This window comes from Bombus vosnesenskii, unplaced genomic scaffold, assembly GCF_011952255.1.
Source record: "Bombus vosnesenskii isolate JDL3184/JDL3185 unplaced genomic scaffold, Bvos_JDL3184-5_v1.1 scf7180000013314, whole genome shotgun sequence".
Lineage (NCBI taxonomy): Eukaryota > Metazoa > Arthropoda > Insecta > Hymenoptera > Apidae > Bombus > Bombus vosnesenskii.
The window spans coordinates 4,165,738-4,180,341 of NW_022882960.1; the positions used below are offsets into that span (position 1 = coordinate 4,165,738).

General features: G+C 31.2%; 3 protein-coding genes across 6 annotated transcripts in view; 2 read left to right on the forward strand and 1 right to left on the reverse strand.

The window, feature by feature from the left end:
• The window catches only part of LOC117235009 (class A basic helix-loop-helix protein 15-like), a 288,550-nt gene extending 281,823 nt beyond the window's left edge, over positions 1 to 6,727 (forward strand). For 3 of the 4 annotated variants that reach the window (XM_033496629.1, XM_033496628.1, XM_033496627.1), the window contains one exon: positions 567 to 840. In XM_033496629.1, coding sequence (XP_033352520.1) covers positions 567 to 723 — 157 coding nt within the window. In that variant the 3' untranslated portion in view covers positions 724 to 840. Of the gene's footprint in view, positions 1 to 566 lie in introns of all 4 variants that reach the window. The other variant, XM_033496626.1, reaches the window with a different exon arrangement.
• Positions 6,728 to 7,125: 398 nt separating this feature from the next.
• LOC117235007 (leucine-rich repeat protein soc-2-like) lies at positions 7,126 to 10,037 on the forward strand. Its single transcript, XM_033496625.1, has 5 exons — positions 7,126 to 7,298; positions 7,522 to 8,860; positions 8,995 to 9,170; positions 9,290 to 9,357; positions 9,590 to 10,037. Exons 2-5 carry the CDS (start codon positions 7,547 to 7,549, stop codon positions 9,769 to 9,771), a joined length of 1,740 nt encoding a protein of 579 aa, XP_033352516.1. The 5' UTR covers positions 7,126 to 7,298; positions 7,522 to 7,546; the 3' UTR covers positions 9,772 to 10,037.
• A 1,857-nt stretch (positions 10,038 to 11,894) lies between these two features.
• LOC117235208 lies at positions 11,895 to 14,108 on the reverse strand. The gene is made up of 5 exons (XM_033497028.1): positions 13,539 to 14,108; positions 13,118 to 13,297; positions 12,454 to 12,753; positions 12,205 to 12,305; positions 11,895 to 12,132 (listed from the first exon to the last, which is right to left on the reverse strand). Exons 1-5 carry the CDS (start codon positions 13,898 to 13,900, stop codon positions 11,996 to 11,998), a joined length of 1,080 nt encoding a protein of 359 aa, XP_033352919.1. The 5' UTR covers positions 13,901 to 14,108; the 3' UTR covers positions 11,895 to 11,995.
• Between the last annotated feature and the right edge of the window lie 496 nt (positions 14,109 to 14,604).

The window sequence follows — 14,604 nt, forward strand, 5'->3', positions numbered from 1 at the left end:
CCATTTTCTAAACATTTATATAGATTTTGTAAAGTATCAGCTACTCGTTACAGATACATAAAGAACTTGTACAGTACAGAAATATTCCTGGTTACGATTTAAATTTTGCAGAACGTTTGATTCCATAGATGGGAAGAGAAGGAAGAATTAATAATAGGAAAATGTTTTTCGATCGAGAATATCGTCCTATTGATTGATTTGCGCTAGATATTTATAGACGGTAGTGTACGTTATATTCTTCTGATATCTAACGTGTGATTAAATGTCCGGAGAACTATTTAAATACTATAATTATATGCTGCGATGTTATTAAAATATTCGAGAATATTGCAACAAGTTTAAAAATAACATTGAAACAATAACAGCTACAATGATAATTAGCAAAGCAATTATAAATACCAGCTTCGATATGGAGTTAACTAAATTTACAACAGAACAATTGTATTATGTCGATAATTACATTCCAATCGTACGTCATACGCTCTGTCTGGAAATCCCTTTGGCGGGCAAGGGGCTGTTACGAAAACAGAGAGCAATTAAAATAACACGAGACAATTGAATTTCAGATTCGTCGATGGCGAGTGTGGCTCTAGCAGCGGCGACAGCACAGGCCAATTAGAATTAAGTGGCGGTGAACAACCGGAAGAAGCATCTCCAGCATCGATGCACGAAACTAACAACAATAGCCTACTTCATGAAGATTTAGAGCGCAGGATACCGTAGCTGGCCCAATTGCGTGCGAAAATGATCGATCCTCGTTGACAAATCCCAGTTCGATGAAGCTAAACTTCGTTTTAAGGCTGTCTTCTGGTAACGAACCGTGAAGAAAAAAAGAATCGGCCATGAATCTTAAAGCTTCGTAAATTAAAAGGAGTAAAAAAGAAAAGAGAAATCCATAGATAACGACAGTGACAAGAAAAGAAAAAAAGAAAAAGAAGAAAAGAAAAGAAGGCTTCATCGAACCTAAGTAAAAGAGGAACGGGAAAGCTAAGAGAGAATCATCGTCGTCGAAACGATCGTGTTAAATAGCCACTCGAGATTTATCGAAGAAGATGCAATTCGGCTTTTACGAAATGATCCGTCCAAGGTCGACCTCTGGAGATCTTTCGAAGGCCAACAAGGTGCGAGGATGACAGAAAAAGAAAAAAAGACTGACTTCACGGCCAGTCCGGCTGCAGAATTCTCTGCTTCTTCGTCTCTTTTTTTTCTTTTCTCTTTGTCGCGAACTTTTTCTCCTCCTTTTTCCGGTGACATCGGCCCGTTACCTTGAAACACCTCGATCTTTCGACCACAAGCGACACCGATGCAAAGTGGCTGAGACTGTATCGATTGTCACGGATCCGTACCATCGTTGTGCCCATTTTCAATGTATTAATCACGTGCCAAAGGTATCCGAACAGAAACGAGGAACGAGCAAACATCGAGATAGTTTAGTTGGTTCGAAACGATCGAAAGAAATAGAAAGGGAGCGAGCTTTACTGCTCTGCTTGAGATTCGCGATTGTTTGAAAGAAGATAATTCGAGAGAAGATTGGAAGATTCGCACGATGCTTGGCTGGAATTTGAAGGATTTCGAGGTCGACGCCGTAAGATCGGATCGCATCGACAACGATAAACGATCAGATTGCGACTCGATGAAAAATAAAAAGATATAAAGTGTGAGAAACTGTGATAGAATTTCGTATTAGAACCTCGTTGCACATCGTGCAACACGCGACACTGTGCTAAATACTTTTTTGTTTCTTTGTGGTAATCGTCTACGGGCTGCAAGTTGAATAGAAACCGATGGGGACGTTCGTCAGGCCGGAACGGGCCGGAACGAGCCATCTCCGGAAGAGACGATCGAAACAGGACGACACACGACAGCCGTTGACCGCTGCAGAGCAACAACGAACGAAAAAGATGGAAGTGACCGCGGTAAAAAAAAAAATATATTCGGTTCGTTTAACGCGGTTTACGCATCAAACGGAACGCACCGCTTCGAAAGTTAAAATATTTCCTTTAAAACTCTCTGTTACTATTGCCAAATGATTTTGATCGGAACGCAATGACGTTTAAAAATTCCAAATGAGAAATTTTAAGCGATTCTCGTGTCAATAACTATGCAAGTGGGTAAATTGTTAATAGAAATAAAAATGACAAGAGGAGAATGATATTAGTGGTAGTAACAGTAAGAGAATAGTAACGAAAATAATATACGAAAAAGCAAAGGGCTCCGTTTAATGTCTGAATCGAGTAGAAAGAAATGGGCGTAAGTATATCTGAAGACACGGACTTCGAAAAATAACGCGTACCTTAGACATATACATATTACATATATATATATTAATATATACGTGTGTTGATATTAGCACGTTGGTGATTAATGCGATGTATATTAATCACGAATGTGATAATATAATAATTTACTGTATTATCTCGAGAACGGGGACCAGAGACATCGACTTAAGTTACCAGATCTCGCTGAAAGGCGAGATACACACGCTTCGACTAGCTTCGTACGATCGACTCCACGAAGTTTGCGCTTCTCTCTTCGGTAAAAGAGCGGGCGATGCATTTAATCGATAATGTTCACGGTCGATGCACGAAACTAGTCGCGCACGATTTTCATCTTTCGCTTTAAACTCGAGGATGTTTCCTTCTCTTTTTTTCTTTTATTTTTTTTTTTGTACTTGTCTCCTTTTCTTACTTTTTTTTTTTAGCGATTCGAGCGCCAACAGTCGCTTCCTTTCGACGTTTTTCGTACGATTACTGTTCGATTGCGCGTAAAGTGGTCGTCGTGCATAGCTGAATTCTATGCGTTGAAGTTAACGAATAGGTTTCACGACCAAGTGAAAGTAAAATTAGCGAAGGTGAACGAATTTAACGAGAATCCGGATGTTACGCGTACGTCTGAAAATTGTGATACTTGCCTTGCGCTGAAATCAGCGTTTCTATCGAAAAAAATGAAAAGAAGAATTAGAAATTTATAGATAGTCCTCGTGACTCGTGCAGTCTGGATTTTTCAAAACTGTTAGAAAGCTTCAAACGTGAGCTGCGTCTTCTCGTAAAATGACTTGAACGTTTCGTCAGTATTCCAATTGACCTGATCAGAGGTCCGATTGTCAAATTAAAACTGCATTCTTGGACCTCTGACGAGGTTGAATATAATTCGAGTGAAACGTTGACATTACTTCGTATAAAAGAAAATCAAGCTACATACATATGTCTAAGAATTTGTGTCAGTTTTAACTACTTAATATATAAATTTGTGATGTTTCGAATGGCCTGAATATATTAGAGAATTATAGCAGTGTCTGATAAAAATTTCACTGTTTCTATCGTTAAAACTGTCGGATCGTCTTCCTTTTATTAATGCTTGATTCGAAAGTTTCGTAAATATTTCTTCCTTAACTTTCTACGAAACTAATAGCTCTCCTGATGTAAAGGAAAAGAAAACGCGACTACTCTAATTGTTACGATATAGTATGTACTTCGATCTATAGATCATATTACGATGCCTAAATCATGCACAAAAGAATGTTATAAAAGAGTGATATCGCTCTGTCGAAATTTAAATACAAACGAACTTTATATTTGTGTGTGTGAAGCTTCCAGCTCTGTTTGACGTAATATACGATTACTATATAAGAAAGTGATATGCATGTTAAATCCTTAGTAATTAATAGTGTCGCTATGATTTTCATTTAACATATTGACCGAGCACGAAACATTCGAAAAGAGAAAAGCAGAAATAGTTTAAATATTTCATCGTATCGCATCACCACTTTTATATTGTTTCCTTGATTTTCCTCATTTTTAACTATAATAGGAAAAATTATACGTTTCGAGAGCATCGATCATATCCACTTAATAATGGTTTTCAAGGATATACGCGATTAAGTACCATAAGATACGAGTAAATATAAAAAAGAAGAATGTATATATAGGTACTTGAGTTATGTTTCTATGTAGTATATATTATGTATATGTACACACATACGCAAAATTATCTATAACATAATTATATATATATATATGTTATATATAATTATATTATATATATATATGTATGTATGAAAATATATTTTCTAAACGAAAGAGTTTTATAAGTGACCATATTCTGCATACGCATTTGCGTGCAGTCGTGTGTATACACGCACAGCGGTTGTGCGTTTGTACATGTATCGTCGAAAGAAAAAGAACGTAAGAAACAATATATGCATATGTAGATATGTATACAAATGTAACGGAGTATATATTATGTACATTGTATTCGATTCAAAAGTGCACAATCACTTATTTCTTGGTCTACCGAATAAAAAGTTTTATCGAAGATCTAATTTAAAAAATGAAAGTAGTAGAACGGTAGAAAATTTAATATTCTTTTTTAATTTCTATAGACTTAAAGAGTCGGTCTTTTATCTCGTTTAATAACTATCTGCATTTTTATTGTAATCATAGTTATCTGCAGATATCGGATCTAAAGAGAAAAAATTTAGTCGTAGTCGAAAGAAATCGAAAACGAATTTCTCTCTTTCTCTCTCTCTCTCTCTTCTTCTTCTTCTCCCTCTACTTTGTTCATCTATAACCGCAATACTTACAAAACTACCAAAAATCTAAATTTCTCTTTAAACTCGGAGAGAAAGAATCTCTACGAATTCAATTCTCAAATCAACGTGAACTAACTTGATATTTCAAATAATTTAGATCGTGCATGGATATTGCCATTAAAATCGGGACTATTAAATTAGATACTATTAGAATAGTACCTAAAAATTATTTATCACTCTATGTAATTAATTTAGCATAAATCTTCACGCGATACTAACATTTTACGGATCAATGATTACATAAAATTGTTCAGGATTGAAAAACTGTATGAGATTAATGAAAAATATCGATGGCAGCTAATAATCAAAAAAATTGTTCGATTTCATCGTTACATTTTCATACTGGAAAGTTTTTCCTCTCGCGAGTATGTTTGTTATATCTACGATATCTAAGAAATAATTGAATGTGTACGACTAATCCGGATGTAATGTACAAACACAGAAAGGCACGTACGTGCACGAAGAGTTTGCGCACACGTATATAAGCATACGATTAAATAATGGACACGAACGTCGCGAGAAACGGAAATATATTGTCTTACAATGATGAGTCTCAAATGCGGGAACTTCCTTTCGTATGTAAGAAACAAAATGAAATTATCGCGAATTGATATTTTTCGTTTAGGATACGTATGAATGCTAACTCTTCTCTACTTCCTTTCTTTCTTGCGTTTTTGTTCGTTGAAAAAATCCCAGAAAGAACCAATATATATGTATATCGTGCAATCTTAAAACCGAATTTAACGTTAACGATAGAAAGTATGAAGAAGTTCCACGCCATATTTTTCATGGTTCTCTAAATGTAATTGTGCTCTTTCGAAGGAATATAACGATCGAAGCTAACGGTGATACACATTTACCATCCATTACAATTTCATACTCACGATCAGAATTGCGTAATTCAAGAGAAAAAAACATATTCCTATGCCACATATTAGATTATATTGCGCACCATATTATTGTTATCGCTATGATTACTCTACGATTTGTATTATTATTATTAATTATTATTATTATTAATATAATTATTAATATTATTAATATTTTATTGCTGTAGTTTAATGTCACGTTAGTACAATTCTTGTCATTTCGAGTCGATCGGCGCACATACGCGAACTCTTTGTATCATGATGAACATGGATCATGATATTATTTATCGTTAACAATGAAAGGAACTGAGTAAAAATAGTATTTGCAATAGAAAGTAATCACGCGCAAAGTTTCCTGTGCTTCTCATTCGATAATCGATACATCGTATTTTCTTGAAAATTGATCGTAACTGAACATACGAATCGACCGTCATTTCTTCCTGTTTCTATTCCGAATGCTATTTTGTTCGGGTCTGATAACGAGTTACAGAATTTTACTAGCGTACGTACATAGACGAACGAGGGGAAAATTTTGTGAATACGGTAACAAATAGATGATACGTTGATCGAATATTACACGCAAAGCATAATATACTTGTATGTAGATACTAAAGGAATTTTTCGAAACATATTCTCCCTCGATCGAACAACCACTATTCATCTAACATTTCAACACGCATAAAATACGCGCTCATATGTCTTGCGATATAAAACGGTATGCAAACGAACTTTTAAGCGAATCAGTCTCGTTCGTTAATATTACTAAGGTACTTAATTTCTGAAAATAACAGGGTGCAATTTTCTACGGCATGTATTCATCTTTTAATGTTCTAAATGGAACTTCCTTGATTTTGTACACGAAGAAGAAAAGGATTATTTTATAGTCAAACGAAAGAAACTTTGACGAAACTTGGAAATAGCTATGAAGAAAAGAATTTGAAGTTTCTAGCGTCGATTTTGTTTGACATAAATATGTAAATCTCACCACTGAAACGCGAAATGGAATATATGGGCAAAATATTACGTAAAAAAACTTTGACGACGTTCTAAAGATTGTATACAGCGCATTAAATATACATATATATATATATATATATATATATGTATGTATATATATATATACGTATACATTGTGTACAAAACAGAAATATAAGCCTCCTAAATAAAATGAGCTGGCCTCTGCAAGCCCTGTTTTACGTAAAAAAAATGTCTTTTTATTTTGTAGCCTTTTTATTCAGAAATATAAAATTTTATATCAATATAAATACATATATTGGTTTTTATTTTTAGCATTACAATTTAATCGTTTTAAATTATATTTCAGTTTAATATCTCATTTATAAAATTTATACACTTTTGCGAAATGAATTCATATGCTTTTTAAAAAACTGTGTGTTATTCGTAAATATTATCTAATATGACAAAAATGATCGTTAATTCAATTTTGAATAACCTTTCTGTGTAATCTATGTGATTAACCTGACATATGTAGAAATTAATGGTGAAAACGTGTTATATTGTTTACTGTTGACTAGTAATTTCGTAAACTTACTAACAACATTTTTTTGAGTTAGGTATTTCAGTATTTATTTTCTAATTACAAGCTTTAATTAGTATCTAAATAGTAATGAATTTTTTTGGAAATATTAACATGAAATCTATATAGACTTGTAATTGAAAGTGTTACTTTCTATTAGGTTATATTTATATTGAATATAACAAAAATCTGTTCCTTCTTCTATCTTAACCAATTTAGTATATTATAATTTTCGGTTTATTAGTGTCTTTTTTTATGTGAAACATCAGTTAGGAATTAAAATTAAATGAAATATTACTAGGTACTTAGCTATTAAGTTAAGGTAAATGTTGATATATAAAAACCTAATATCTTTCTTATAGAATTCTGTATACACATCACTTGACCTTTATTTTGACCTGTTAAAATGTTTTAACTGAATTTTATGTAACAAAGATATAGTGTAAATAATATAATTTTACATAAAGTTTACAGTTCACAATAAATATAAAGTATATAAAATATTATTTTGAATTGTTTGTTAGAGGTAATACAGAAACAGTGGACTCAATGGATTTGTCAAAAGACAGTGCTGCAGCAAATGAAACGTCTTCTGACGATGAATTAAAAACATCATCGGCTCAAGAAACTAATAATCAAATCACAAATATGACAGGAAAAGAAATTATTGAAAATGTATCTTTCTCACAAAACAGCTTACACAGTCTTCCTAACGGATTTATTGAATACGTATCAAAACTTGTTGATCTAGATTTGAGCAATAGTCGCCTTCGTGGTTTACCAAAATCTCTTAACATGCTAAAGAGTCTGGTATCTTTAAATTTAAATAGTAATCAATTTTCAACACTCCCAAATGTAATTTGTGAATTGTATAATCTTGAGAAATTATGGGCTTCTGGAAATAAAATCAAATATGTTCCATGTAATTTAGGAAATTTATCAAAATTAGAGACTTTATCTTTAAGCGTAAATCAATTAAAGGATCTTCCAAATTCATATGCAAAATTAAATCAGTTAAAAGTTTGTCATCTCAGCACCAATAAATTTAAAAAGATTCCAAATTGTATAGCCAGAGGAATGGAAAGTTTGCAAATCCTTGAGTTCTCACAAAATAATTATGTAAACTTAGATGTCTATCCCAAGAGTACTAATTTAACCACATTTTATGCAGAAGAAAATGATATCTGTCCCTCATTTCCAAACTGGATATTGTGCTCCGGCTACAAGAAGCTTGAAACGGTGTCACTGAATAAAACAAGATTTGAAACGTTCCATCAGCCAACGAGGACATCCAGATGCTATGTTAAAAAATTATTTATGAAACAGTGCGATCTCAATAGCAAGATTGTTGAATTCATAATCGCTGGAATGATAAATCTTGAAGAGTTAGTACTTGGAAATACAAAAGTGCTTTACCAAAATTATTTCCCAACTATACCCATTAATAAAAAAGAAAGTCTGTGTAGTCTTAAAGTACTTGACATACAGAGCACAGGGCTTCCACAAGTACCCAAAACAATAAATAAATTTTTTAATCTAATTAACTTAAACTTAAGCTGTAATAATATTTTCTTCTTACCTAAAGAAATTTGTACTTTGAAGAATTTGATTACATTAATAATAGACAACAATCACTTGAAAACTCTTCCTAAGAATTTTGGAAAATTAACATCCCTAAGAGAGTTAAAGCTATGTCACAATCAATTGGTTAAATTACCTTTGAGTATGAAATCATTGTACAATCTGGAATATATAGATCTGTACAATAATGAATTTGAAGTATTACCAATAGTAGTACTGTTCTTTCGAAATTTGAAAGGAATGGATCTAGAACAAAATTACTTCTCAACTGAACATATACTGGTAAGAGTATAAAAGAAACACAATTTTGTAGGTGAAACGAAGCCAGATTTCATTTAAAATCAATTCAACAGTTGACTTCACTTATTTTCAAAAAATTACTATGGGTTTTCTATATTAATGAATTTAATCAATAGCAGCCTAGGTTTCCTCGCTACAAAAATATGAGAGCAGTTTTGAGAAATTATTGGATGGATTCCATACTTGGTAGTAGATCCCGCAGCGCACACAAATTGAAAATGTTTGTGGATAATTCAAACACCTTCCCATTGCCGAGCTCTTCTGATAGTAATTCAGAGTGTTCTTGGAACTCGTAAGTTGAAAATAATATTTGCAGAAATCTTAGCTATATATGTGAATTATTGAGTAACATATAAATCATACATTATTACATTGAATTTTCTTTCTACTAAAATATTATTTTTATTTCAGAGTAGACGATATATATACTAAACGTTGGTATGTTTCGGAAGATTCGGCCGACGAATTTGATCCCCACGGTAAAACAAAATTATATGAACTTAATAATTCTTTTTGCATGATAAGAATTTAATTAAAATTGTATGGATGTATCGATTGTTAAACCGAATGCATTTTAAAACACGTATGAAATTTCATTTAAAGAAGTATACTTCATTTTCATTAATTTATGAAAAATTTATATATCGTGATTATAATCATGTGTCAAAGAGACTAAAGATTATATAAATTAGCGATATATCTTATTTTCAGAATGTAGAAAACCAAAGAAACGATATTATCCCCCGTTGACGTTTTATCAACCATATCAAGAAATATATCGTCCTGCGGACTTTCACGAAAGCAGAGTTCAGACACGAGTTAGCAAGATGTTAGAATGTGGAGCTATAGTTAGGCAATCAAGCTATGAGGAAGGTCAATTCGAAGATGCCTGAATTAAAATAGTGAAACAGCATCTGATTTGAAGATTATACTTTTAAGTCCTTTTTAAATTATACGTTTCTAAATGACATTTTAAATTAAGAGGATATGGAATAATTAAATATCTTCTAAGTTAAATATGTTTAACAGGATAACCCTGTCATAGAGGGTACTTCCAAAGTGTTAAATAGCTTACTGTGAGAAGAAAGAAATTTTAGTAATTGAGTCATTGACTTTCTTTATTCTTATGTTTCATCATTTAATTACTTGCATAATCTTATTTCAATTACAGAAAAACAAATGAGGCTGTTACTGAGATCTCTAGACTAAGTAAATAATTAATTAAATTGCATTTTCATATAATTGCAATAATTCACAAAATTACATTTTCATGCAATTTTACGGAATTAATTCCGTAATTAATAAACAATAATTTTTGCTAATTAAAAAATAAGTTTATTTGAATAAGTAATTTTATAACTATTTTTAATCAATCAAATTAATTTGAATTTAAACACGAAAGTTCAAATATAAGAAAATAGTTAATGTAATTTGAACGAACTAACATTTAATTTCATGATATTTGATTAATAAGAAAGATAATAATAATAACAATCACACTGCAATTTTTAAATAAGTATGTATACTTGCGAGAGAAATTGAAAAATATTTTTATTTCTAATTACGTTTCACAATGCGACATACATAACTTGTAGAAATAGAGATCAGTGAGTAATTTTTATCCATTCTTATAAACTTATCCATTAACATAAAATCAGTTTTTTGAAAGGCATTTAATGTTACCAAACATTAGTTACTAATATGCAATTCATATGTATTATTCTTGTTTTTGTTTAGTTTCTAAGATATACAATTTTCCTTCAGTACAGTACAATATAGTACAGTACATTGTTCAATACAGTTCCTACATTGTGCAGTATTATTTTCAATTCTAATAACAGATATATTCTACTCATATATTGATATATGCAGTATAGAGCTTAATATTGATAAACATTTATTTCTTTGTAAATAGTTTTGATGTCAATATTAAAATATATCTAACTTTATTATCGCATAGTTAAATGATTATAAATGATATATTTTATGACCGAATTTTTATAACCAGAAATTTTTCTAAACAAGTGTATAAAACAAAGAGCTCTAAATACATGTCTAAAAACTAAATTTGCTACTATACAAAAAATATAATGTACAAACCATGATATTGCCTAATATTGAAAATAAAATAATGGAAATGAGAAACATGTGTATGTAAACTAATAACGAATGCATTTCTTGCAAAATACATTTATTTTTCATAATGTATTTGCTCACCAACCGTAATTTGTAATGAAATTTATTTAAAAAAATTCGAAATCAATTTTTCTGAATATATCATGTCTAAATTATTTGAAATGACTTAATAATGAAATTAACTAATTAGTGCCTATTTCTCTTCAAAATGTTATGAATAATTAATTAAAATATTAAATATGCATTTACAAATGCTCCACATCTCATGAAAAGTAAAGTTTGATTTACAGTTTTACAGTACTAAATATATTATCTCTTATCGTTCTTTAAGAAAATTTAATTTTATCTCTTACCTATATAGATGCTATATGCTACAGTATTTTTGGTAAAGACGATAGTAACCAGCAATATCACAATCTTTTTTACACAGAACGGTATTTTATAACGTAACGAACTCACTACTAAAAAGACGAACTACAGAAGTGGTGTGTAGAAATGCGCGCGAATTCGCCTTCGATAATCGAAAGATCGATATTCTCGACTTCAAAAGGTATCACACGATACTCGATTTAAACGCGGGATTTCAGTATTTCTTTCATAACAATTAAAATCTAAAATGATTATATATACAAAAATATATCTATATATTACATTTGTTGAACACAAGACAATTAAAAACAAAAAAGAATTTCAGAAACTGATTAACGATTAATAGACTATTATTTATACATAGTTTAACTTCTGCAATAATACACATTATATAATAGTATTAATATCGGAATAAAATATATTAGCGCAATACTAAAGTAATACTAAATTTTTACTTTTATTAATTTTTATAGAGTATTTAACCGAAATTTAATATTTCTATGACGTTCCTCTAATAAATTTCCTTATTTCCTTCTTTTTTCCCCTCGACTATTTTAAATATTTGTTCTTAAGTAATATTTAAAGCACTCAAATAACAAATGCAATAGTAATTTATTTACATGTCTCTTTGAAACATACATTTGCGAGTTGTTTTGCTCTCTTTGATTCTTCTTTCTTCCTTCTCTTTTCTTCCTTCTTTCTCCTTGCTTTCCACTTGCGTATTTCTCTCTTCTCACGTAATATTCTGTCTGTACACACGTAACTTGAATATAACAATATACATAATACGAGTTTAAATATAAAAATCGTATTCTATTTACCTTTAGAATTCAAGGTACATCTACAGCATTTACATTGATCCTTTTGAACAATTTGCGGTATTTTTTCACATTTCTTCTCGGCTACGTTCTCCAAAATTTTCCTTGATTCAGAATGAAAGGAATTGTTACTAATAACTCTATAACAAGATGCATCACGTTATTTTAAATAAGATTATTAGGATAAACGATCGTGATGCATCCTGCTTATATTCAAATTCTATCGTACCAGGATTCCTCCTTTTTACGCACTTCCTATCCCGATTTTCCTGATCCTTTTCCTTTTTTTGACAGCTTCTTTGAAAGAAGCTGAACCGTTGTCTTTTCTTTTCTTCCTTCTTCGGTGCATGCACACAACTCACACTTTTGATAGAATCGTCGGTACAAATTCGATGATCCGCTACGTAATGTGTTTGATAATTTCGATCATATATTTCACATTTTCCTGTACAAGCTTCCTCAATATCCGAACAAGCACATACGTCTTCGTCGTTCCATTCCAAGCAATCAGTGAAAGTATCCTTATCCTTTTTATTTTCGTCCCAGATGTACCTGAATTCCGGATATACAAATAAAAGGAATTGATAAAATACCATACTGAAATTAACCGAATATCACACATTAAATCAATTTCTGGCATTATGTAGAATTATTTATTTTGTAGAACTATCTCTATGTTTTAATGAGATTAGTATAGATAGGTATGCTTTTTCTAAAATTAATTCGTTTCAATTGATTATTGTATCGATACAAGAATGATTAACAAGTTTTGTACATCGAAATTAAAAGAACATACAAAGTAAATTGCTGCAGTTGCAGTTAGATCAGGAAATGACCAACCTGATAATAAAGGAAAATATGTACGTTGACAAAAATGTACGATCAGATTACGCTTAGGTTTCTCTACGATAATTACTTGAATCGCGTACCGCGTGCCTTCGGAACATTTCGCTTGTAATAGATGTAGACAGCGACAAGGCAAATGATAATAAAGAATAGAATGAACAAAAGTAAACACCAGACCGATGTGTGCGCGATGGAATTAGTCTTCTTTGAGCGATGATTTTCTTTCTTTTTTAATTTATGGTTCTCCTCGCTAAAAGGAATGAAAATTACAAGCTTGAACAACATTTATTACGTTCGAAATATATTTAACTGCAAAATAATAGATTGAAAGTAGAAACTAATTAAAAGTTCTCGACAGAAAATTGTTGCCAATGATTGTACTAATTTTGTTGGCTTGAGTAAGTAAGGTAGTTTCCTGAATTATAGTTGGCAATTATTTTGTTATATGGTTAATCATTCTAAAGAAAGACAATTAAATTGAAAATTCTTACAGCGCAGTATGTGCTGCTGCTACCATTCCCTTTTGAACTCTTTTATTTTGTGTATTTCGATCGCATTCTTTATGTGCATGACGCACGCGTTTTTTCTTTTTCTTTCTCTTTTTCTTTTTCTTTTTCTTCCTCTTTGCATGATTGCGTAAATTTTTGTCCGTTTCCGAAGTATACCTTCGCGACAATCTGTGTCCTAGAAATCCTAACGTATCTGCTGTATCGTAATCCCCTGTGTTCAGGGATTTAGTCAATCTGGGATTTTCTCTCACATACTTAGCCAGATCGGGTCGTCCTAACCATCTTAGCGTCATTTCCATTGCTGCCCGTCCATTAGGTATCATATTTGCTACGAAAAATTTCATTGTCTATGTCGTTTCCTTTTAAACTTTATTTTTAAGAATTCTTTGAAATTTAAGCAAAGTATTAACATTATGCGTATATCGTAATTTAAATTATTTATCGTTTCATCATTCATTATTCAAATTTAAATATCTAAAATCTTCGTTATTGTACTACGAAGGATGATTAATTATATTTTTCACGAATGTAATCAAACTTAAAGAAATATGATTTATATTGTATAGAAACAGAGAGGATCATATCCGCGCTTCTTTAATATAAAAAATATATTGAATAAAACAGTTTCATACGATATGCTTATAACAAATAATATACTATAAAAATAGCGGTTTAATAACAGATTCTTCATCGGTTAATTATTTAAGTTAATTCCATTTATTATGTTTTACTTGGAAAAACATTGTCCCATTGTTCAAGGTCAAGAAGACATTCCTTCGACGTAATTGGCATGCGACTTAAGTCTTCACGTTGAATCTCGTGTTTTCTCACGTTACGTTCCGCTCTTACTGGAGTTATTTCGTATATAGCTTGTATAAGTTGCAAACATTCTAAGGGATTTAATTTCTGTGACAGGTAGACGAGCTCGTTTTCTTTTATATTGGCGATACATCGAACCAAAAATTTGTCCTTGTAAAACAATATTATCTATCTTACACCGTCTCGTTTTAAAGGATATTTATTACATAAAGCATTTCAAAAGCAAGTA

Bases quoted from the DNA above. Each gene is read 5' to 3' on its own strand.
- LOC117235007 (XM_033496625.1), top strand. From the start codon at position 7,547: ATGGATTTGTCAAAAGACAGTGCTGCAGCAAATGAAACGTCTTCTGAC. The intron at 8,861-8,994 runs GTAAGAGTATAA...TTTAATCAATAG, and splicing joins TCTCAACTGAACATATACTG to CAGCCTAGGTTTCCTCGCTA. The intron at 9,358-9,589 runs GTAAAACAAAAT...TCTTATTTTCAG, and splicing joins CGACGAATTTGATCCCCACG to AATGTAGAAAACCAAAGAAA.
- LOC117235208 (XM_033497028.1), bottom strand. From the start codon at position 13,900: ATGAAATTTTTCGTAGCAAATATGATACCTAATGGACGGGCAGCAATG. The intron at 13,298-13,538 runs GTAAGAATTTTC...CATTCCTTTTAG, and splicing joins GCAGCAGCACATACTGCGCT to CGAGGAGAACCATAAATTAA. The intron at 12,306-12,453 runs GTGCGTAAAAAG...TTCTGAATCAAG, and splicing joins CAGGAAAATCGGGATAGGAA to GAAAATTTTGGAGAACGTAG.